The sequence below is a fragment of the Athene cunicularia genome (assembly GCF_003259725.1).
Source record: "Athene cunicularia isolate RWA chromosome 1 unlocalized genomic scaffold, athCun1 chr1_part2, whole genome shotgun sequence".
NCBI classification, from domain to species: domain Eukaryota; kingdom Metazoa; phylum Chordata; class Aves; order Strigiformes; family Strigidae; genus Athene; species Athene cunicularia.
The window spans coordinates 11,500,757-11,527,232 of NW_020799092.1; the positions used below are offsets into that span (position 1 = coordinate 11,500,757).

At 37.9% G+C, this 26,476-nt stretch overlaps 1 protein-coding gene across 1 annotated transcript in view; it reads right to left on the reverse strand.

The window, feature by feature from the left end:
* BCL2L13 (BCL2 like 13) overlaps window positions 1-26,476 on the reverse strand; it is a 40,069-nt gene that overhangs the window by 12,221 nt on the left and 1,372 nt on the right. The window contains exons 2-5 of the mRNA XM_026864599.1: window positions 18,065-18,175; window positions 16,921-17,077; window positions 14,227-14,296; window positions 8,673-8,816 (exon numbers count right to left, since the gene is read on the reverse strand). Of these exons, the coding sequence (XP_026720400.1) occupies window positions 8,673-8,816; window positions 14,227-14,296; window positions 16,921-17,077; window positions 18,065-18,175 (482 nt within the window). The remainder of the gene's footprint in view (window positions 1-8,672; window positions 8,817-14,226; window positions 14,297-16,920; window positions 17,078-18,064; window positions 18,176-26,476) is intronic.

Here is a 26,476-nt window from a genome sequence, read left to right on the forward strand (position 1 = left end):
CAGTGGTGAAAGCCAAGAGCCTCTGAGCAGTGACTCAGCAGCCCACAGTAGGGAGGAGGGAGGGAAACACCTGTAGTCAAGGGGGACAATGGGGTACAGAGACTGCAGTGAAATTTAAGCCATCCTGATACTCCTCAACATTTATTCCTCCAGCTCCCACATCTGCTCCATTCCTGATCCACCACTCCTAATTTTTCCTTTTCCTGTCATCAGGAAAATCAAGTTGTTTTTTCAAGGGAACCCACAGATGATTTGACCATGATAAAAATTAACAAGTAATATAGACAAAGTACCACCAGAGCTGCTACGGACTAGTAGCTGCTCAGGCCCAGCAAAATATCTTAGCTCAGTATGACATAATGCTAGATCCTCAGCAGGTTAACAAACAGATGGGGATGCAACACAGACATACAAGGATCAGGCATTTGTTATTCTAGTTATTCCCACATTATCAAGGCATTTTTAAAAGACCATATGCTTTGCTGAGCACTCAAATTTTCTCACAAAACACAGGTAAGTTCTGGGCACATGCTGAGGGTAAACTGCAGGATAAACTGCTTTGCAGAGGGTATGGAAATGAAAGGACGGTAATATGGGGCATGTGGGCAATCTTCTACATTTCATATACTTCATTGATAGTGTACCAACATTATACACATCCATCCTGCCTTCAGCCGAAGGGAGGGCCTAAGAGGCTCAAGCATTTTATTGTTCCTTTTCTCAGGCTGTACAGACTGGATTGACCTCAAAAGACTTATCAGTCACTGAATCCCTATAAATCAGAGACTTATAAAGCCTGGCTGATTCCTTTCTGTCTTTACAGACAATTTAACTTCCATGTCAGTGCCTCGGGGACACAACTCTCCACGCTTGAAGAGTCAGATCACCCAAGGTTGGGAAACCTGAGGGAAAGCTAACACTGAGTATGAATGGGTAATTTCAGTACTTTTTCATTAAAAGCTTACCAAGTTTTAACTGAAATGGCAGACAGTAATATGCATTATTTAGGATACATGATTAATATTTCTTGAGCTGAATTAAGAGTTAATTCAGAAAGTCAAGAGGATAAAGCTAGGATTTTGTGCTGATTTGGTTCAGGTTTGCACTTTTTTGTTGTTTGGGTTTGTAGTTTGTTTTTTTTCTTTTAAAGCAGCTGCAATAAAAACATCATGACATTTAGGACAGTTCTCTTGTTTCATCTACAGATGTGACCTAGAAGCAAAGCTCTCACAGACAGATTAATTCAGGACATGATGAAACATGTGGAAGGATTTTTAATAACCCGAGGCCTTATATAAGCCCTACCTTTTAGATTTAATGGTAAATAAGAATGTATGTAAGCATTTCTTTATCTGCTTTGTTTATTGTAAATGAATAGTCTACTACTCCAGACCAGAACAGTTCTCCTTTTTCAAATTTGGGATGAGAGATTTCAAACTTGAGTGCTTTTCCTCATCTACTATACAGAACCATGTCAGGTATGTCTAGAGAAGCAAGAATAAGTCCCTCACCACAGCACCCTGCCACTCCTGATCCCAACCACTGACACTTGAGAGAAGAGCTGTCATAAATTATGATGAGAAGGGGAACTGGATAGTTCCCTTATTGGCTAGAACGCAACAGAGATGGTCCACAGCATGTGATGCAGTCTTGAGGAGAAGATCAACTTATTTCTGTCGAGGTGGCATTTGTAAACCTCCAAAAGGAACTCCAGAAGTCAATAGCTCTCCTCAACCTATGGGGTTAGACTTGAAATTTTTCACAAAACTTCTGCAAGTGACAGCACCTTTAACTAGCCCTCAGAATAGGTTACAGCTGTTATGCTACAGGATGAACTACACTGGACAACTGTAAATTGGTAACAAAATAATGAAAAAATATCTGAAAGCTCCTCTAATATGTAGAACCATCAGTTTGGATTCAGCTGCACTCCTGCCAGTGTCAGTAATCTGAACTTTGATAAAAATCACTCAGCAGTGGATTCAGAACACTACCAACCTTTAATATATAGCAGGAAATTGCTACTTAAAAACACCTGTCAAGTTTCAATTATGATTTAGAGACAGTAAACACAGAGAAAAAAAAAGACTTGGAAATTGACTCTTATGATGATCACACTATTTTTCATAGTTTTCTAATAGGTCTGTTACTGATTGTATACAAATAAGCTGATTTACTAGCAGCAAAAACTTTTAACTACACGTAAGAAAAAAACAACCCTTATTTACCAGAATAATTTCAGCCTGATTTATGGTGAAAATAGGTATTCAAATCAAAATTCTGAATGTCTCAAAGATAAAAGTAACTTTTTTTTTTTTCCCTACAAAAATAGTAGGAAGAGTGGTACACACTGAATCTGTAATGGAGATGCTATTAGATAATGAATGTAATGAGATCACCATTAAGGTGTCCAACAGAACATTTACTGCATCTTAGAGAAGACTCTGAAAGCCCTGCCCTGTAAGCTCAGACCACCAAACACATGCAAATCGACTATGTGTAATTGCTGTGGATGCTGTGTGTATTCTTCTAGGGCTTGGTTTAGTTTTGATTTAAGTGTTCTGAAAAGCTCAACTGGTCTCACTGCTTCAGATCTTAGAGAAGTGTAAATAGGCTGGTTAAGTCTGAGTTAAGTCTGTTCATAAAAGGAATGACATGGATAGGCAACTCATACAAAACTCATCTCCAAAGATGCTAAAAAGCCCTATACAGCCAGGCAAGCCGCCCATACACCCCAGATCCTGATTTTGTCCAGTAGAAGCAAAAATTCTGTATACAGGTCAGAGGAGTGCCACCTTGGGGGGGGGGGAATCTATGTTCCCTGATTTTACCACCATCATCCCTGCACCCTGAAACTAAATAGGCTCATAAAATCCCAAGAAAAACAGTGCCTTGAGGTACAAGAGGAAATGCTGGCAGAACATGAGCGTGCCAGGAGAGCAATCTTTACCATGATAAAAAATTCAAAACACTCAACACAGCTAGAAAGTTTCTTAGGTGACTCCATCTTGTATGACTTCTTACTGACTTCATCTTGTAACATAAGCTATAGCGGAGAGAGGTGAAGTTCAGCCATTACTTTCTTTGCACAAACAGCGTCACAGCAACAATATGAGTAAGGAACCCATCAAATACATTTAAAATCTGGTGTCTGAAAAACACAAGGCAAGGAGTGAGGAAGTGATGAACTAGTCTGTGTCCAGGGATCCCAAGAGATCTCCCTCTGGGGAAATAAGCAAATTTCCCATAATAACAAATTTCCCCAGAGCTGGGAATGTGCTTGTCGTATGATTTCTAGCTGTAATAGAAAAGCAGTCGTGTGCTGGTGAAGTGCTGTCAGGGCCAAGGGCTGAGCAGGTGAAGGCTGCACCTCACAGACAGCTGCTGGGATCGGGACAGCTTCACTCCCACCTGCGCCGACCAGGCTGCAATTCCATCTGCTCTGTGCCTCTGTCCGCAGGCCCGCTATGCCATGCCTCTTTAGCTATGCCATGCCTCTTTAGACCCTCGATGAAGTCAGACCTGACAGCGTTTCACTGCTAATCCTTCAGAGAAAAGGATTATAAAAGGGGCAGCTGACAACGCCCAGATCTAGAACAGTACATTATTTAAAAAAAGTTAACAAAAAGCCCTCAGGCATTTATTGAAGCATCTTTGTGAAGCTGTCAAGATAGGTGGAGTCAAGAAAAACAGCAGAGTCCACAAACAGGACTGTACTTTTTACTACGGGAAAAAAATAAGGAAAAAAAAAAAGTCGTGTGAACTAAATCAAAGCACACTGATATCACAACCACTGCTCTCATCCCCTTCACGGAATGGTTTGGCTCGAACAGCCTGCAGAAATGATCCTATTCCTTCCACTGCCCTCCAACATAACCTCTACTGCTTGCAGAGAGTCAGCACCAAAGCAACACCCTTTAAGCTTTCAGTCTCAGCAGCTTAAATTGAAGTAAATTTAGTTATTTAGAGACCAATTCTTCAGATAGACTGATTTGACATTGTTGGAAGGGAAAAAGAAAGGAGATCTAGTTGCTTCTTGATCATTTCAGTTCCTTCTCCTTCAGCCACACTGCCTAAGAAATAAAAAAATCTATTACTGTACCAAAGCAGTTACAGACACACACACACACACAAAAAAAAAAAGTGGATGTTTCACTGCTGTGGTCCATGATAGAAGTGTAATTATTTTGAAAGGAAAACTCCTTTCTAGGACTTCTCTAATTAGATTGCCCTTTCTTGTATCTCTACTATATTAAACTTAACATACCTCTACTCCAGTGGAGCACATCTCTCTATTTCTGCATTGTCATTCTCAAGGCAGACACCTGGACTGCTGCAGAATGAGATTTTAATCTCCAGTAGCACAAACTGACTGCCTTACTTCCCTAGGATGACAAGCATCTCTCTACTCTTTCTCCTCCAGATTGTGAATAATCTATGTACTAGAATCTGTTAAATCATGAACAGAAAAGAAAATGTCAAAACCGACAGAAAAGCCCAAGAAAAAACACTGGAAACAGAGAACAGCTCTTCGAAGGCTGAGATATGAAACAGTAAACACTACGCATATTTCAAGCAAATTTACTTTTACTCTCTTCAACATGGGTAAATAACTATGAGACAAGAACCCTGGGAAGGCAGAGACAATTTCAGCTACAGGTCACAAATACAAATACCAGCCTCTTACTGAGAGAAGAAAGGTTATTAACTGAATACTGACAAACACTGATTGCATGCACTTATTTCAAACAAGTGAAAAGCAGATGGGCTTGTAACATGAATGCGAATCTGAGAGAAAAATAAAGCAGCTAGTTTCCAAGTAATCCTATACTTTTTCCTCCTTATAGACATTCCCAGACTATTTCAACATAGATGAAATCTAACCATGGAAAACAGGATCTGTAGAACCCGAGAAGAAATAAATTATTTGGGAGGAGGTGTGGGAAAGAAAGAAGAAAAAAATCCTTACCAACTGACTGGCCTTACTGTGCACTTTTCTAGGAGACCAAGAATTGCTTCTGATGCAGCAGCATTCAGCCCTGGAGAAGTCAGGGCAAAAAGAGAGGGGAGGTGGGAGGAGGGAAGGGAGGGGAGAGGAGAAGGGAGTGGATGGGAGAGGAGGAAAGGGGAGGGGAGAGGAGGAAAGGGGAGGGGAGAGGAGGAAAGGGGAGGGGAGAGCATGTACACTGCATGTGAGGTGTTGGGACCTAACACTGCTTCTGGGAAAGAGAAGAACAAAGCTACTCCTAAATCAGGCTGAGAATTGGTTTGCGATGGTTCGAGATGACAAGGGAACAAGACCTCTGTATGACCATTTGGTTCAAGACAGAGAGTCGGGAGGAAGAAATGTGTGTCCCCACATGTGTCTAGGGAACTTGGAATGCCAGACATGCTTTTTTGCTCCAAAAGAGAGATCATACTAAAACTTAAATATAAGGGCTGCAGCCAAATCTGTCACTGCAATTAGTGTAAGAGGGAGACTGTCCGGAATAAAGGAAGATTTCCTTGCTTTCCTACAGTCTCCCAAACTCAGCCAGCATCTACCTGCAAATCTAAGAGACTGTAAACTACATGGAGTAGTCATCTTATCTCTTCATTCACGTTTTTGTTGCCAGCTAAATCCACACACAATACACAGTGCACTGCAGACATTCCTGCTTGGAAGACTTTCACCCTAAAGCATCAAAACAGACCAAGGGGAAAGAAAACAGCATACACAACAGCCAGAATCATAGTATCAAAATATTTTATGCACGTGAACATAAAATTATGCCAGCCATTCTCTCACCAACCAACCAACCATTACATCCCACCCTACCATGAAAAGTTAAGTGAATTACAACTTTAGTGCCTAAAGAGAGAATGGGAGTGAAACACTCATTGTGTTTCAACACATTATTTCATCATCATATCTCTGCAGGACTGGGATGAAAAACTGAAAAGCAACTTCGCATGTCAGAGGCTCTCCCTCTAGTATCCCAAGCTTCCCATTCCTCACAAGCCACACATGAAATCTGCTGCATAGCTATCATATTTATCAACCTTTATTTCCTTGAGTTAGCAATTTTGCTTCTGTTTAACTGTTGTCCATCCTCAGTCAGATGCTTTCCTGGACTTATAAGCCTCCCAAGCCCACAAAACAACTTGAAGTCTTGCACACAGGCAGAACCTCGGGAGCTCTTCCAGCTGCACCGTGGCTGCACAGCATGATGCAGCAAGTGGTCCCACTGGATGACACAGCTCTGTAAAATTCTGACTCCACAGATCCATGGGGCATAGGAAAGGCTCAGCTAACCCCCTACCTTTGACTGGCTACTTCCCTCCTGGCAAAGGCTGACTTCAATCGAAAAACTGAGGAAGATCCCAAATTACATGGTGCCAAGGGAAAAGACAGCACCAGAGACAGCACAGAATTTTTCAGGTCTGCTCCTGAAAAGCTGACTGCTGTGAGGCTCTCCTCTGCTCCTGATGCATGAAAAAACAGACAGGCTGTTCTGGTATCTTCTCACTTTTAAGTAAGCTTGTAGCAGCTGCAGAAAAGACCCACCTTCACACTGCTCCAGAATAACACAAAAATCGAACCTCTTACTGTTACAGCAACATAATTCACTGGAGACTCCTAGGTTTATACATTGTCCTTATGGCTCTAGCAAAGTACTACTGACAATTTGATCTGGCACACAGAGCCCCTGTGGCAGATGCTTATCTTAAAAAATTCAAACCACTTTCGTGATGTCGAACAGCCTGCCAGGCAGCTCTTCCCCGGCCCTTCTCAGAAACACAAACTCTCCCACCTTTACCCCATGCCCTGTTCCCAGCACTACCATCCCCAGAAGAGCATCCCACAGAATCAGAACAAACCCAGAAGCATGCTACTAAGTAAAAACGAACATTTTTCTTACAAGAAAAACAAACAAACAAACAAACAAAAAACCATATATCCCCTTCCTCCACATAAAGCCACAAGACCAGTGGGTCCCCAATCCCAGAGCAACTCACAAAGGGTTAGTGCAGCTACATTAATTCAGCTGGAAAGGATTTTCATCACCTTGTCTCTTTCCTCGCCTCTTCTGCTGTTTCAAAAATAGCTCTGGCTTGTTTGCTGTACCGCTTATGTCAGTCTGATTTTATGCCTGACTGGATGTATACAGACAAGCTCGTAGCCCATTAAACACCGACTACCCAGATCTGTACATACATGCACAGTCACACAAACACAAAGCACAGCCCCCTCCCTTGGAGGCCATGCTGGAAAACTGCTTGTTTTCAGAGGCTTTGCACTGTATTAAGTTTGTTTATAGCAGGCCTCAAATAGGGGCTAGAGAACAGACCACAGCCTTCTTGGAGGTTAAAAAAAAACAAGCAGAAAAGCAAAATAGCACTAACATTCATCTGTCTTAAAGCTGCAAGTAAGGACCTTCCCTGTGATGAAAATACTTTGAAATGCAAGTGCGTTTATCAAATGACCTGAGGTCATTTGGCTGCATGCTGTTAGTGTTTCTGTCCATTAAAGACAAACAATCCCTCCCAAGAGCTTTGAAAACTGTTATCCACGATTGCCAGGAAAGGAAAGGATATAGGAAGGTGCAGACATGCATGAATTCTGGAACAAACTACTCTTAAAAGAAACTTCAGGTAAAGTCCTGAAAAATGAGAAGCTGTCTGAATGAGATTTTTTCCCACTAGCACTTTTTAATCACTGGGTTTTCCTGAACAGCTTTACTTTTTAGAATAAATCAACTTGCTGGAGCCATTTCACTAATCCCAGATTAATTCCCTTCAAATCTGGCATCCTTCCCAAACCTAGTAATCTAAAGCTCAGCCTTCAAGACCCAGCTCATCAGTTGTGAGCTGCCTCTGTGATGCATTTTTAAATGAAACTTTTTCAGCATGCCATGACTCATGAGCATTGATCACCACGAATTGAAGATTTCCACAAGGAAATGCAGAAAAAAGAAATCTGGATTGCTCATTCTATCCATGTTCCTATATAACTATCAAATCCAGTATGAATTAGCTATTTTATCCGCTTATTATAAAAACAGATTAGTACCTACTGACATTTCTGTATGAAGTGCTCCCCAATTACTTATCTGCTAAAAAGCCCTCTGAAATTTTAGAGGAAAAAACACCATATACCATTTCCAGCAGTCAACAGAGTATGAAGATAATATTAAAAAGATGAGCCTCTCAGGCACAGTAACACATTATGGGTGTTTGCTTCGAAATGCAAATCTGTATGTATATTAACAAGAAAGAACATACACACAAAAGCTCACCATACAGCAACAAATTAGCATTTTAACACACAGTGTATGAAAACTAGTTGTTATTTGACATCTGAGGACCTCTTCAATTTCAATGGAAATCCACAAACCAGACCATGCAAAGAACTGGACTGCTTATTGAGTCCAATCACATAGATCTTTAATGTCAACATCAGAAATGAATGGGTAAAAAGTCAGTTCTGCCTTGGGGCAGAGAGGTTAAATAGATGACTGCCCAAGATCCCTTTCCAACTATATGGTCAAGACTTCCTGCTTTTTTCTGCTTCTCCTGGGGCATTCCTTCTCTCATCTGCTTACCTCTTAGCTTTCACTCCTATTAGGACTAGTATCACACTTAGAAATAAGCTTGGAACAAAGTATGAAAATTAAACATTGTCTTCTTACCCATCCTCCTTGCTGAATGATATAGTCTGCAGAATAGTCTTCTAGATATGTCACCCCGAAGTTCACAAGTGCACTCAGTGGTTCCTGGCCCCGTCTGGTTAACTCCATCAGAAATTGTTGTAGCAGAACCAGAGGTACCAATACCTACAAAAAAACCCAACAATTGTGAATAAATACACAAAGTATTATGAATACTACTGTGTAGGTAAAACAGAAGAATTCATGTGGTCCACGGAAAAGGTCTGAACCTACAAGTCCAAAGATATCAGGGACTATACACTTCATTTTGTGAAGACACAAGGCTCAGAAACACAATGCCACTCAGTAAGAAAGAAGCACTTAATCTGATAAACAAAACACCGCAGCCTAACTTGAGAGTTTCACAGAACAGTACTGCAGTCCTTTCTTAAGCCCCATTTTTTTCCAATACAAGTAAAGAGGCAGAACAGGTTCAGAATTTGCTACCCCTGAATTGGAAAGATGCAATATTATAAATACTTTGAAAGGATATGCATCCAGATTGTATTTAAACAGCAAACTCATATACGTTCTTGGATAGATACACTGCACTAGACAGTCTCTTTATATGTTCACACTTGGCTTTCAGACAGGACAAAAGCAAATGACTCCTCCCAGCAGCATAACATTACAGATATGTTTAAAATTACAAACACAAACCCCTTTCCATGTTAAACTCTCCCTCCTATGCCAAATTTAACACATTCAGAATTCCTTTCTTCATTTCCTACTCCCACTCCTCCTTCCAAACCTTTAACTGAATGCTCAGCTTTAACCCAAATGTCAATTGCTCTGGAAGATGCAAGACTCTGTGAACCTGTCTCCTTCGTATTACACAGTACTAGACACTTCCTGCTGAAATTAAGTTTTTGTTTGCCTAAACAACATGAAGTTGAACTTTTAAACTGTGTTTATTCTCCTAGTGGCCCTCTGGGCAAAGTTTATATGCAGCACTTAGCCAAGTTCAGGAAACTGGTATGAATTGAAGTCATTAGCATCAGAAAAAGTGGTATTATGATACAAGAGAAAAATATTTGTAAATTTTACTGCACTTCGTTTGGGACAACTGCATTGCACATCTATTCACTGTGCAAGTAAGAACATTGTTTCCCAGCTGCACAAGGTAAATGCAGGCTAATATTATTGCTCAGACTGACTCCTTCCTTTCCAAGCCTCCTTCTTCAGCCTGATTTTCTTTAAATATCTTCCATTACTATTCCCAGAAATCACACCTTAGTATGCAAAGCTGGAGAAAGATGAATCTGAGAAGTAGGGTGGGTTTTAGATTTGTACTAGATCCATGGTGGAGTCACACCAAGATGGACCACTAAAACCAGATGGGCCTTAAAAATGCCTGTAATCTGATAAATTTAAAATGTTCAGGTGATTAACAACCAAGAGAGTCCAATACTATGGCAGTTATCTTATAGTACTGTTCTCCTGGGATGAACAGTTAACATTACAGACTCTTAACTATGAACAGGATGGTGCTTGAAGTTTTTTGAGTTTCTTGTAATTAATCTCAACTCAGAGGCAGAAGAGGTGGAAGCTTACAGTGGACAAATGTAAGGAGCAGGTCAAGGTGAGGTGTCAGAAAAACTTCAGTCTTTTTGGATCAAAGGAAAAAAAAAGCATGCTGTCAAGACTAGGCATGTTTCAGAGGCTTTGGGCATACCCACATAACCCTACTGCAGGATGAACATTGAGATCTCAAAGTATTTGACATTTAATGTAAGCTGAAGGCAAAAGAAACACAGGCAAACAAAGGTTGCTTAGGAAATGAAGGGAGTTCAAATGTTGTCATACTGAACATGACTGTTGCCATCTTCCTTTGCCAACTTAAATATCTAATCTGTCCATCCCTCCCAAATTTAGCAAGCCTCTGCAAGCCTCAGGAGTGAGGAACCAAAGTCAAACTCTAATATCCAGTCCCATGCAGACCAACAAACACCACCTGGTTTTCCTTTCCCACTGAAATTATTGTCACTTCTACCTTTGAGACCAGTAGGAACAGAGACAGGTTTGCATGACATTGTCCCTAAATTCATGGAAGAAGTGACCTTCACAATATTTCCATAAAGGTTAACAACAGTTTTCTGTACATAAGAGTAGCTACATGAATGGTGATGAGATTTAACTAGACCAAAGTAAAAATATAGCCTTAGCAATTCAAAGCAACTGCAGTTCCCTCCACCAGTATGCCTGAGAAGGAATGATAAGGGCTATTTATATTCTGACTGAAGAAAAACATACAAAGCATCAAGCACGGCATGCCAGAAAATAGTGGGCAGGAAAAATCTTCTAGGGATTCATTAAAAAAAACCCCTTTACTATCAGAAGATTTCTGATTGTGTAAATTAAAGATTTCTCTCAATTATACTATTGCAATGCCATAATACAATATTACAAATTTAAATGTACACCCAAAAAAATTATTACAAAGGAAGTTCAGAGAATTTGAAGAAGCTATATCCAAAGTAATTGCCACTTCTGTGTACCTTTTGACTATTTCAACATAATTCTGTGGGATTATGTATCTTGGACTATGTATATAACATTCAATTTTAAGTAAAAAGCATAAAACTCAACTGTGGAATATTTCAAATTTTTATTACATTTATTTTATTAGAAAAATATAATTTTTCCTAAGTTTGAGGTGGTTTTGTTTTGTTTTAATGAAAGTCTTATTTTAAATATAAGGTGAGGACTTCTCCTTTTCTTTACAGAATACAGCATCATGCCTATTATTTTCACACCATAATTTCTGAGAAATACATGAAATAGTTTATTTTCCTGAAATTTTTTTTACTGAGAACCAGCACTTCTAATGTCTGTGGGTTTGCTTCTGTGGGATGTGAATGGGAGAACTGATGTTCCTATATATTAGTTTACCCTACGATATTTCCTCATTCAGATGGCTATTCCTTTACATCCCATGTGCTAGTCAGTTAACAAAATCTCATTAGCAGTTCAAACATACCACTGCACTCTGGAAAAGATGGTCATTTTTAAATGGAAAAAGTAACAGCTATATTTAGAAGTGTCTTCTTCCTGCTCATGCTTGTATAATAGGTTCTTTGAAAACTGGTATGACTCAAAATGATGCTGTCCCAATTGTAAACCAGACAGATCAAGTGTTTGTCCACATTCAGCCTCCAGCCAGCTAGGTAATCCAGTACCTCCCAGAAGTACATGCTTACCTTTATGCCACATTTCTTATACATATAACATCAAGGAAGATCTGCAAAGACCACTTTGAGTCTGCTTGCCACAGAGATACTAGGCCTTTAAGGGATCAGTGGGGCTCTCCTGAGTACATCACATTCAATATATTAAATAGGTGGGGCTTTTCTACATACAAATGCATAATAATACATACCTACAACAGCAAAGGCTCAGAAATTTGAAGTAAGATTTTATATACTAGTTCATAGGCTACTGAAAGCCAAAAGAGCACCTTGCTGTGCAAGATGCCACTACTGAACAAAACAGATAGAGCTAACATGTAACTGAAAACACATTTCATCTACTAGCTTCAGTCATTTTATTTCTTCTAGTCTGGATCATATCACAAGTACAGATGAGAATTCTGTCTGTAGGAAGGTATTCCCACATTTTTAACCCTTTGACATTTACCACAGCTACAATGCATCTTCAATTTCTGATCCACCCAAGAAACTACAGGATATGTAACATTCATGAGCATGTAACAGGGAGTGATTTATTATTGCATTCAGCTAGATCAGCAAGTTGTATGTTTTATTATTTAGTCATAAAAGGGAGTAAGCTTCTATTCTCCCAATAGAGTCAATTTAAATGTACATCCTTCAGATTTCCACAAACTTGAGGCACAGCACAGCCTCATTTTGCTGTTGTATGTCTGCTAATTAGACCTAAAGCTATGTCTATTTATAACTACTTTTAAAAATTATTTTTCTAACAACTTCTTCCTTAGAGTAAAAATTAAGCTAAGATGAGGTTGGAGGAAAGATATATAGATCTCTTCTTTTATAAAATACGATTCTGATTAAGAAGAAAAAGGAATTTAAAAGGAAATGAAACTAACATGAATGTATTCCACCTCTTCAAAACAAGTATTATTAAAGGAACTGCTAGGCATTCCTGAAGCACCAAGCTACCACAAAAACAATACAAACAGATGCTGTATTATTCTACAAAATTTCCATTCTGGTTTGCTTGTGGACTATTAAGTTTTGTAGCAATAAATGTTATGGGTTAACCAAAGATGATAACAAAGACATCTTCTGGATGATACTCTCAAGTGACAAGGTCTTGGGGACCAAAATCCACTAGTCACAGGGGCTGCACAAACGTAGCAGCAATGAAGACTGGAACATAAACCCCCAAATACAGATGATCCATCTACCCAGGGCTGTATCTTCAAGAGGTTAGTGTAGCAATAGGATATGTAGACCCAGTAGGCAACTGACAGGCTCCATCCAACTCCTCCCTTGCCAGATGAGCCACAATGACCGGTTTTATGCTTGTCTTTAGTTTTCATCAACTGAAAAGTAAAATGTGCTAGCTTAAGCCACCTTCTTGATAATCAGATTTCATGGTTGTTTAAACTAAAATGCTATGAAACTGAAAGCACACACACACCAATTATAATTGATGGAGCCATACTCAGTAACTTGTCAAGCAAAGTTTAATAACCTGTTTTAAAAGGGCCCACACCCTTGTTTAGATGATCAGTTTCTGAAGTAAGCAGGGAAATCTAGTTAAGGAAAAGTACTTCTAGAAAAAAAAATGTAAAGAGGGGAAAAAAAGATTTCTTGTTCTATTTTAAATTTAAGACTAAATTTTAACACTCAATTTGTGATCAAATTTGCAAAGTTATTTCATTCTTTTATTCTTTCTCTGATGCCCACTGAACCCATCAGAGAATCATTAAGAGGATGAATTTTAATAATTAATGAAAGATTAATGTGGGAACAGTAATTCTACTAATTCTACATTAAAACTTTTACAGGACAGTTCATTTAAACATTTGTATTTAAATTTGTTTTAAAAAGAAGCTTCATACCATTTGATATAACTATTCCTGAAATCAGGTAGGCATACCATCCTTATGCTTTCTGAACAATTTATATACTGTGAAGATACTACAAGTTTTTTTACATATATTTTAAACCTGAGATGGGAGTAAAGAAACAGTAGAGAAATATTATGAAAACATCTGTCTCGGAATGCTAAAGAAATAATTATCTTGGGAATTTAAAAATGTTTAATCATTATTTTTTTTAAATTATGTCAAGCAACTACTCTTAATTTTTCATTTTATTATAATTAAGGAAGATTGACCTAATAATTTTGTTAGATAACTTCTGGCTAAAGTATCCAAAAATTATATATTATGTTCACATCTATCATTCTGAAAGTTATTTCATACTAGAAACAAGTTGGGTTTTTTTTTATTCTTGGTCCTCTGTGAAGCACAGCTGTACCCTGTAAAAACACTATGGACATCAAATAGATGTGAGAGATATCAAAGTGAAAGTCACTTATTTGGTACCTTGTTCCATCCACTGGCATGAGCAGCTGTCTCTTGTGTGCACTCTCGATATTCTTGATATGTCACTGGCCTGCAGAAGTTAAACCAACACTGAAAGTTATAAAAGGAAACAAAAGAACAAGAATAAAATAGAATTCTCAGTTTCCAAAGAACAAAATATTTTCACATGTATTACAGCAAATAATTTTCAAGCGCTAACAAGTCTTGCTTTTCAGGACATAATACACAAGCACCAGACAGGGTCAGGAAGGCATCACCTTCTCCCAGTTATACAATTTCATATAACTGATTAAGGGAATTTCATCATAATTTGATACTCTACAACTTAAAAGGCATTAGATAAGTAGGTTCTCTGGTACGCTACCAAAATTTCTAAGCTCTTCGTATTTTTTTTTAATAATTTAAGACGTTAAAGATAAAAAATTCTGCTAAGAAATTCATATGTGAAATAGAGGCCAATGCAGAGTAAAATTTTTATAAACAACATAGGCTATGAACCAACAGAGACTGCTTGACTGCAATAACATTACGTTAGAGTTGAAGCCTTTATCGGCAAGAAACAGCACTTTTAATCACAAAACCCCCTTAATATTTCAGTTGATACCTCTATTTTAGATTTATCACACCTCTACTTCTCTGAACTGGGATGATGAAATTCCTGTCTTCCATACTCTCTCCTTCAAGATCATATAGTATCTTAGAGTCAGTAACAATAAAGACTTTCTGCCAAGTGACAGCAGAAATTGTACTACTTCATAAGCAGTTGAGCCAGATCATGACAAAAGGCCAGTTCAGACTTTAGTTTATGGGAAAGAGTGGTAACTGGTACTGGACAGAAGACTGCATATTTTCCTCCAAGAATCTGTCACGATCTAACAGCCAACTCTACCAGAATACACTTGTTTATATGCATATAAAAGGACAGAAAAATATAAGTAAAATAAGTAAGTATTGCATCAAATAGCACTGCTGTAGCAAACACAGGTTAAAAAAAGTACAGAGTTAAAGCACACTGGGGATAACATAATTTAGATGTGTCATTTTAAGTGCATTCTATTAACTTCCTTGGTACATTAGTTCCTTTAAAGCACAGATCCAAATGAATCAGTTGGATGAGAAGAGCAACAGCAACTGCAGGAAGGATATTATCAAGAGATTGAACAGTATCTTTAGTTTGACTCATAAAAAGACGTGTGTCAACACATTTTCACAGGCATTTCAGACTTTATATGTATGTATGTACAAATATAAATAAAAAAAATACACAGAATGCAGGTATCTTCCCACAGAACACACAAGAAGCCTAGAACATCAGGCTACTAGCAAGCTAGAACCACTTAATTTTCAAAGATCTCATCTCAGGAACTTAAAAAAAAAAACCTAGAGTGCACCAGTTACGACCTCTCAATGTCAGGCAGCCAACAACCTTCAAGGCATTTAAACTTAAAATACTATTACTTCAATTTACCATTTTAGACACAAAAAAAGGATAGGATGCAAGGCTTACTGCTCATTTTCCAACTTGTTGCCAGTATGTTTTAGTGTGTAGTGAGATATTTATCTAAACCTCAGCTCTTCAGAAGATAAGTACAAGTTTCTAAAGCCACATGGGAAAATGCCTGGCTTGTAAAGGCCGATTAGCTCCTGACATTTTTGGAGGAACACACTAGCATATCTTTTGCCACTTAAGGAGCAACTTGTACCCCACATACTCTTTTCTGTGGGTAAATAATTGTTCGTTTACACAATACTGAACTTACTTTTTAACCCTACAGAAACCACATATAGAAGCAGTTTTCCCTTGGATGACTCATGGAAAAAGAGATAACTGTCTTCATCTGTCTGGTTAGATGCCACATGGCACCTTTGCTGTGAAATCCAGGTCAGAGTCATATTTAAACCAATCCACAAAACATAGACTCGGACAGCTATTTGCTAATGCTGCCTTCACAACTGCATTTATGTAGCCATCCATAAAGTAGCACCTTCCAACTCCAGTTCTTTAGAAATAAATTTTGGAGATCACTCAGAACATCCAGAAGTAGTTAAAGTGGATTCGATCAGGCTGGTAATTTATAATAAAAACCCAAGCAACCACAACAATTTTACCATTTTGCAAAATACATTAATCACTAGCACTAGCATGCTAAGTAGTATGCTATTTAAACAATAAGCTTAAACTGACATGACAGCTCTTAGGGCACCATGGTGAGTCCAGGGGCCCACATGTGGCTCAGATGTGTACCTGAATAGTGGTCATAAAGCATCAAACTACCACCCTTTCAGAGAAACTCTCCCACTCATCTTGAGCCAAACTACAATCAAACCTTCAGCTCCACTCTTAACTATAAGGCAAAAGAAGTTAATCTGGCTACAGTCCATTATTCAGGACATTGGCAATGGAAACTGGCAGCTGCCAGCTGCTAGTTTCACCATTAACTCAAACTACTTGAATTAGTCTCAAAAGTTCAGTGATGAAAGCTGAGAAAAATTTTAGAACTTACATTACTGCAAAGAGCAAACACCACAAAGGAGTATCCACACATTACGACACAAAATAAAAAAACAGCCAGATAAAGAACACTGAAAAATAAAGAAATGATATACAAAACATAGTCCCATCTTTAGCATTTCAGCAACAGTCAAAACGCAAAAGGAAACCCCTTCCCTTTGAAAAAGCAAATGTAAACTGACTTGCTAAGCAAGCTCTGCAGTGCTTTGTGCAGATCTTCTTTCAATTCCTGGGACACCTTCTCCCCCAAATGAGCCAGGCAGTCTTCTATTGAGCTATCTGGATTTGCAGGACTGAACACTGGGGATGTGTGGCAGTCAAATCCTGTAGTGGTAAATGCTGAGAGAAGAAATTGTACAAAATTTAAAAAAAATAGATTCCTATAAGAACGTCAACAGTTTCAGATTTCTTATCCTACCAGTTAAGACAGTTTACATGAGAGATGAAGAAATCAAAACTCTATACTCAAAGCATGCTATAAACAAATTGCAGTAAAACAAGTATGGTCCAAATATATTCTGGAATTGGCACTTACAGGCCATATATGAGCTAAATTTCCCCTCCAGCTCTTATTTCACAACTGCATCCTAATCAGCAAGTTAGCTGAACATGCAACTATTCTCAATTTTAATCTGATGCCAACCCTGATGGAGCAGCAAAGAGAGCCTCTTTTCCATGATAAAATTTGCCCACACATGGATGTATGTGCACCAGTACTAGAGTATAATTTTTTAAAATAGTATTTTGTGTATGCAACCTTTTCCTTCTCAGTTTAAAACTTCTAGGAAAGGTTTATATGGATGAATGTAAACAGATCTAGAGCCTTTCTACTTCAGATTTCCAATTTGCACCACACGTGCAAAGCAAAGATTGTTTCCAAATAAAGACAAGACTGTTTCCAAATCATCCCTTGCTGGGAGTGCTATAAAAGCCACAAGTACAGGTCAAAGCATGTCACAAAAAATAGACCTGGTGGAAGTGAGAAATCTGATCGTTTAGGTCCACACTCCTCTGAATGTTAGCTGCTGAAGAATTATTTCATTTCTGTCATTAACTGGAGCAGCTTAAGGACTGCTTACATGTCACTATTTATAGTAGCCTATTAAATGTTATTCAGTTGTTTGCTTTGGCTAGACTCCACAACTCCAAACGGTAACATTTAACTACTTGACCTCAGGTGACAATGTGTAGAAATCTTGTGGGGGGAGGAGGGTAAATAAATTCAATGCATCCAAAAATCTCTTTAACTACGAGTACCTGTTACAAATTCACCACCATTATAGTGCATAGAGATTATCTATTGAAATGGGAAAATCTGAAGAGCACCTTCCAAAATTTCTTCATCAAGATGTTTTAGCTCCTCCTCGATTTCTATTTTAATCTTCTCCAAAGTCTCTTTCTCCAAAGCATACTGTGCCATAAGCTGTTGTTGAGTCCCTAAAAGAAACCAGATAAATTATTCAAATGTAGTATTTCAAATAAGGTAGATAATGGAACATGATACTGAAATATTAACTATAAAGGAATTCAAGGTGAAAGTTCTATTTCAGACAGCAACATAGAAAGTATGATCCCTTAATGGCACTTACGACAAAAATTTTATTATGTGAACACAGAAACATATAAACTTCCAGGTCTATTCAAGATAGCACAGGTGCTTTAAATAACAATATATTAAAAAAAATAGGAGTGTAAAGCCATAAACAGAATATGTAACAGCTTTAAAAACAAACAGCTTAAATTTAGGACCAAATCAAATCAAGGCACATAAACAAGCAGTCATTAAAACCAATACACTCATTATCAAACTACACCAAAACAAAATAGATATAGGCTTGATTTTTAGTAGAAAAATATAAAATTGATACTGATGCCTAAAAAATCTACAAAAAATACTCAGAGCAACTGTGTAATGACATCAATGAAGAGTTGAGATTTATTAACTGTGCAACATTTTGTTTTTCATTAAGAATCTACAGGCCACAATGAAAATGTATAAGACTGGGTTCACAAGTAACAATAGTCAGTTGTCACACACAAATGTCAGTCAATTGTCAATTCTCATATCCTAATCAAGTAATTTAGGAATTTGAAATGGCTGCATATCCCCAGAAGAACACAACATGGATCAAGAACACATATTACGTGTGCAGACTCTAAATATTTGATAACAAGAAATCGTTTCAGCCATATCATTCAGGATTACATAGACTCTCAATAATCTTCATTTTTATGCTGTAGCAAAACTGTTTCCAAACAAGCCAAGGTCTTTAAAACATTTGAATGTCTAAGGAACTGCCTGCTGAATGTCAACTTCTCCAACACAAGGCCATATGGCAAGGTAACTACTCAAGTAACTGTTTTATGGGATGGGTACCAATGGAGAGACTAGATGTCTGGGACAGAGTTCCAGCTCAAAACTCTCCTTCTTTGGGTTTGCTCATTTTATTTCTTTCATCAGCTTTCAAGCATGTCTTCACATCCCATTCTTAAAGCACACTACAAAAACTGTTCCATTAACTGCTGGTTTATTTTTACCAAACAACACTGAGTCAACAGCCTACCACTGAAATTTTCTTCTTTTCTTTCAGTTTCTTAAAACATCCTACTTAGAGACAATATTGCTATGTTATATCCACATGAATATAAAATTGAATTTTCCATCAACCTACTCCTGAAATAAATAAGTAAACAAATAAAATTGACCCCAAAGCTTCTCTTTGATAAGTAACCCCCCTTCCACCCATTTCCTTGCCTATATTTTGGGTCAGTTATCAGTCCTCACCTTAGCTCTGCACTCTGCTACTTTTAACAGTATCAGTGACTGGGTTACCCAAAACACATTTTCTTAGCTCTCTTACTTCTGAATATTCCTTAGAATTCTTTTTTGGGACTTCATGATCTCTTGTGCCCATGATTTAAACACCACCTCCTGGCTGACCTTCTGATAACATTGCCCATCTCCAGTTTCTCACTTCATGCACCCAAATACTGACAAATCTCCAACCTATCTCACCCTTTCTGCACCTACACCACCACCTATCTACAGCTCTGCCTGGGCATCTAGACATCCTTCCACTCTACAGACATTCTTCACTGAGTTCAAGAAAATAAAAAGGGAAAGGATTTATATCTGTAATGTTGGTATAATCTAATTTCATTTCTTCCTCATCACTTACATTTCACATCCAAATCTTCAGGTAAGTCCTGCAACACCCACTGTAGCTTTCTGGCATGTCTTTTTTCATTCCTGTGTTGAAGATACTAAATCATAATTTGGTGGTCTTATGAACAGCTGCCTATTTTATTTGGTTCATCTCTATATACATCTCCTTGAACACACTTTAAGTGTTGTATCACCTTCCCCCTTCCTCCATAATGGACACGTATCATCACCAGTTTTCATATCAGAATGTGTGAAAATATACAAGCAATTATAGTAGTTACTATCATAGATAGTAGACACAGATATGGAGTAAAGTACATTTGCATTTTCTGTATTTAAAAAAATACTAGACAGTAAGCTTGCAAGGTCTTCTACATTTGCAAAATAAATTAAAAATCCACAGAATCAACCCACTGAATGTGTGCTAATGCTTAAAAACTTAGTGTTCAACAGGTATCTGTGAGACAAAATCTTTCTAAACCAATGTACGTCAGTATAAAATGTTTACATTTATTTATGCGAACAGCTTAAAGAAACCACAGATTAGCAGTTCAATTTCATTCTATTTAACCACATAGATCATCATCACTACATTCAGAATAACTTTATTTAGCTTCTTAAATCTCTTCTCAAATAGTCTCTCTTTGCTATTCTGAACAATAAATTCCAGACAGGAGCAAACTGTTCCTCCTTTTGGTTAATGAACAGACACTCACTAATGCCTTGTCAGTTCCTTTAAGGTCGCCTCTTTGAATGACCAAACCACTACTTCACAGTCAGGCGCAACAAGTATATGGAAGTACAAACTCTTATTTTAACCTGTGCTTCACCCTGTATATGGAAGGGATGAGGGTATTCAGAAGAGCACCCGTTCTCATGGGACTAATGTGATGATGATCACACATGACAAGCTGTCATACTTGATAATAAGTCACCCGGAAAATGGAAGGAAGAGAAATTCCATTGCTGCCAGCATACAAAAGAGCTGTTTAGATAATCAGTGCTGCAGTCAATGGTTTCCATCTCGTAACACCCACAACTTTGCAGCAGCTGCTGATTCCAACAGCACCTGACTATTCAGTTGTGCCAAAACATCAAAAATCTACCCCTCCCGGACCAGTGACTTTGCACTGTTTATTCCCCTAATTATCAATGGATTTCAGCTTTCTGCATCTCCTGTATGTTGACCCCTACCAACAAAAATTGCACCCAGTGTTGGAGAATAGTGTATTTCAACAGCAAAGACCCCAAGCAAGCAGTATCTTTTTCTCCTTTACACAACTTCCAAGTCAGTTTGCAAATAGGTAGAACAAAACCGTACAAATAGCTTCTAGTAGATGAAAACATATTTTCATTGTTTAATAATGCAAATGGTCACAGCAGAAATGTAAGATCCATAAACACTGAATGCTTTCCTATGCTGAAAAAATGGGTTTGCCTATTACGGGCTTTTGGTAAACTGAGGCTGGAAGGCCTCTTCTCAACACAGAGACACAACAAACCTCTGTTACAAAGTCTTACACGGAGAAGTTAGTGCATTCTGCTTTCTATTTATGAAAAAGATGTTCCCTTTTGCACAAATGTGTTCTTGTTAAGATTTTGTTTTTTCAGGTATTTGGAGGCAATCTGCAAAGTAGGGGAAAGTGTATTCTAAAAGTCTATGGAGTGCAGCGTCACTGACCATCAGACAGTGTTATGAATACTAAATAAATTTAGTACTTCAGTAAAACTCCACCGATAAGGGCATTCCAGAAGTTTAGTAACACTACAAGATTAACCCGTTCCCCAGGTTTGATCCCAGGAGAAGGAGGTTCAAGAAGTCATTCATCTGCACTAGAGAGCCTGCATGTCTGATTCTACAGTGTTTGTGTTGAACTACAGCTGGTAAGAGACAACAGCTCTTACAAGGAGAGACTGCAAAGGTGTTACACCTTTTTAGTTCAAGTGAATGCAGCAGAATGAAAAGATAGCCACTGATGTCACAGATTGCTCCTGATTATTTTTCTTCCATGCTTGTAACTTTAATTCACCAATACCTCTGTTTTCAAGTTCTCCTAGGTCTCTATGATTAAGTTCTGTCTAGTCAACATTGACTTAAAAATTTACTTTCAGCAAGATTCTAGTATTTCTTTAACATCTCAGACATTTTAAAACAGTGAAAATAGGCAAGCATCTAAAATTTCTGTAAGCACCGAGAAGTGACAAGAATATATAAAATCTCTTTACAAACATATTCATGTTTCCTTTAATGAAAAGTTTATCCATTACCCCAGCAAACTCCAGAACACAGACTGCCATACATAGGTGTAGCCCTTGATTTGAGAAATGTTTAAAAGAAGCTCTTTAAGAAGGGTCAGCTTAAAAGAAACTTAAAAAGTCCAAAATATTAAGAACTAAAAAGAGACAAGACATTCCCAACTCGCAGACAGGGTTTTTTTGTGGGCAGAAAGGAGGCTTAATTAAGCGGGAACTCACATTCCTGAAGGGGCTACCTCTTATTTCTCCAAGTCACACCCCAAAACCCCCCTTTCCTTGCCTCAGATCAGGAAATGGCTCCCTTATTACCACAAACTGGATTAGTCTGACCTACAACATGAAATTTTTCAGCCTGTGACTTTTCAGCCAAAGCAGGTATGTTTTGGTCTCTGAGGAAAATTTCTAAAGGAATGAGTTATTCATATAAGCTAAAACCACTTCAAGAACTCCTTCATTGCCTACAGACCAACAGTAGGTATTGTGAATGGTAAGTGAAGATATAGGGATGAAGTACAAAGAAAACCAAGATATTCTGCAACAGCCAGTCCACCATGTCACCTGATGACAGAAAATCTTGCAATGACAAGTACCCTACCCATGATGGTCAAAACTATATAAATGAGGTACTACTGTTAGGTTTGGCAGGGCCACTAAGGAGCATGGAGCTCACTCACATGTACAAAACTTGACCACCTCCGACTATCTGTACATGTATTTCCTGATATGTAACAGAGTTCACTTCTAACTGAAGCAAGTGAACAAATAAATGTAAAATCCATTTCTCCCAGTAACCCAGCTCAACACTGCTCAGCTGGAAGAAATGTGTGCGGGAAACCACTAAAATGCCTTGATCATTGACTATATACAGCACTTCATATAGTAATTCCAAAACAGATAATAAATGGTCAAAAGAACATAGTGCACAATAACTGGATTAAAGTACTGTGGACAGCAGGCACCTCAGGGAAACTGTAAAACAGTCAAACCTTGTTCACCCTGGAGTAATCTATGCCACCATTAAGTAGTAGCACTGATTATAAATCTTCCAGATGCTATGTGAGCTAAGGGATTATTCAAGATTTCTTATAATGGCAAGGAAAACAGAGAAAAAACTACCTGCCTTCAGAATCTTCATTATAGCCACAGGCTCATGGAATGGGGTCAAATCATAGGGAATGACTTTAAATTAAAAAACAAAAATGCACTATAAGTTACTCACTGATGAAGCACAAAGAAGCATTTATAATACAAATATACCAAATCACAAAAACAAAGTACTTTGACTCACTTAAAAAAGTAAGTAGTACTAATAACTGCAGCATACCGGAAACTTCTATAATGAGCATGAACTTCAGGGGGAAAAATGTGGAAATGTTTTCCAGTACTTAGTATTTATTTTCTGTGTATGAACTAGTAGTTACAGATACTACAAGAGTTCTGAAAAAATACTAAAGCATCTCTCCACAATCTAATGAACAGATAACTGAGTTTCCACACATTTTAAATAATTGTACTCGTCTGTTGCCTCAAACCACATAACTTACACAGATGATTCTTATCATGTGTGTTTTATCAGATGTATCCGAGCAATTTGTGTTATTCACCTACCTGAAAACCCACAAAAATGTAACAGAATTTACTGCTAATGGACTTTGCTTTAAGTAAACTGAAATGAGTGCTATGCAGAATCACTGTCCTGCCAAAATTATAATAGGAATAATCTCTCAAACTACCGCTCAGTTAAATTGGTGGATTTTCTTCTGGAGACACTCAGATCCACTACAGAATACTACACTGAAATCAACTACAGAATACTATAGAGCTGTAATGATAAAAGACTGGTTTGTCCAATAAAACTGTCTTTTCTTCAAGAGCCTGGAATACTGCATAAGGTTCTCTTCAGACCCTGCACTTGAAGCCAGAAGTGGTTTTAGCTCTTGTAACTGAAGCCATCTTTCTTGCAACGAAATCAAGACCAACCAAAAGGATTCAAAAGAAAATACAGTGAGGTAAGTATATAATTTGTCTTAATTTTCACTAAATAAAATTCCTCTGAAAACCATCGGTCTCATTAATTATGTCTGGAAAAAAAAGAGAAGTTTTAACTTGGAATCTAACAAATACTTTAAAAACTAGCTCTTATCTGAGTTTCCAGAACAAAACCACATATATCAGAAGAACAGCTTTCTAGCATGAAATACAGGAAAGCAGAGGTTTGTGGGATATGATCGTAGGAGTAAAGGGAGGAGAATGGACAAAAGCATTGAATTTCTCCTACCAGTTCTAGCAGAGATAAAACAGTACCGCTCTCATTGGGAAAGATCACTTTTTTGGTTGTTTTTTTGACCATCAGATACTTTCTCTCGTTTAAATGAAGTGCTGAAACTTCACTGAAATCTGGGAGACTCTGTAGAAGGAGACTCAAGAGAGGTACAGAAATACTAACTACACCTACAGTGTGCCTTAATTCCCCACATTCTGAATACATGCAATAAAGAGAAGATCCTCCAGTGGGTGATACCAGGTGGCTGTAATTAGGATCCTGCTCTGAACCGCCCTCTAGAGGAGTCCATCGCTCTCCGATACTGAAGGAAATGAAAGAGGTTAACATTACCAGTTAAGCCAGCCTTTCTGAATATTCCCCTTATATTGTAATATGATACAGAAATCAGACAAAGAGTAAGGGCTTATTTGGATCTAAGAAAAATACATGAAGAGAAAGTATCATAGTCAATACCTCACATGAATGAAAAACATAAAATGAAGAAGTGTTCTGCAACTAAAACAGGCAATAGCCAAAATTATTGCTTCAGTTGTTTCCCATGAAAGGTCTGTCAGCACAGTAACCAAATTAAAGAAAAATAAGTTTAAGTGACAGGTCCTCTGTATCAGAATCCTCTCAATTCATAAATCAACAGTGTTCAGCCATAGAAAGACCACTGACCAGTGTTTTAAAGTACTGCAAAAAACATCAATGAAAGGAACTTTGGATCAGTCGAGATATCGCACCAATGGCTGGTGACAGTGCCTGAAAAAGACACTAACAAGCACGATGTAACGTCATACTGTTATTATCCCTCATATGTCTTTGTTACCAGAAGTTTCCTCCTTGTGACGGGATTCTACACAACAACTATTCATTTTAATTTACTGGCTTTCACATCTCTTTTGTTCTAACGAGGTTTCTTAGACCATGCTTATTACTGTAATACCAAGCTACCTTCCAGCAGTGCATTAGGCAGTGCAGGAAATATCCATTATGGGCTGCTGCTTCTCTCACTGTCTCCCTAGGGGAGAAGATAGAGCATATAGAGCAGAGTGCTTTGGTACAGCTCTCCACAAGTAGGCATCAGCTACATGCCAGACTACAAGGAGATACAGACTGTATATATAAACTACTTATTATTCAAACAAGATGCATACAGTACTTCAAAATAAACACAGGGCTGTTACCACACATATCCTGGCAGTGCAACTGAAACAACTGTTCAATTTCAAGCAACAAGAAAAGGAGGAGAAAGGATTTTTTAAAAGTAACCGTCAGACAAACGAAAGCTGTTGGAAACACGGAAACCAGAAAAGCACCAGGAAAAGTGAGTTAGGAAAGAATGAAACAAGTCCTGAAGCAGAAGGACAGTGTTTACACTTACTTCAATAACAGCCTGAAGTTCATCCAAGGCATTACAAGACACAGTGAGAAACAACATGGCAGATTAAAAGAAAGGGAAAATTATTTCATCCAGAGGCTTTAATCAGAAAGCAGTAAAAATACTGAAAGAGCCCTCTAATTATAGTGAAAAATGACCAGGAGAGGAGAAGTTGTGGTCACTGTTGTTTTTTGGGGGGAGTGAGGATAGGCAAAATGTAGGAGAATTTCCTGTTTAGAATGAAGGTTTAGAGCAACAAGGATGAAAGAACAGATCTGGAAAGTATCAATGCTTTAGAGTATTTTAATAGCAAATCCAACTACACCCTGCTGTCACACAAGCTAATACACATAAAACATCTAAAAAGTAGATTCAACAGTTATCCTTACTCATGAGCTTAAAAGTCCTCTTGACTACAAAATTCTTATTTAAGCATTTGTAGCTTCCTCTATAAAGAATTAAAATATTTCTTTAATTCAAAATCTTCTTATTTCAGTAATAAGAATCAGTTAAAAGGTTTCCCCTCAATCTGCAAATATTTGAAAAGTAACTACAGCCAAATTATTAAAAAAAGCTTTAAGACTAACAGTTTCCTTTCTGAATCTTCTGTTTACAGAACAATGCAGACTCTTCCACATTTCAGCTTTATACGTACTCACTACATTTCCA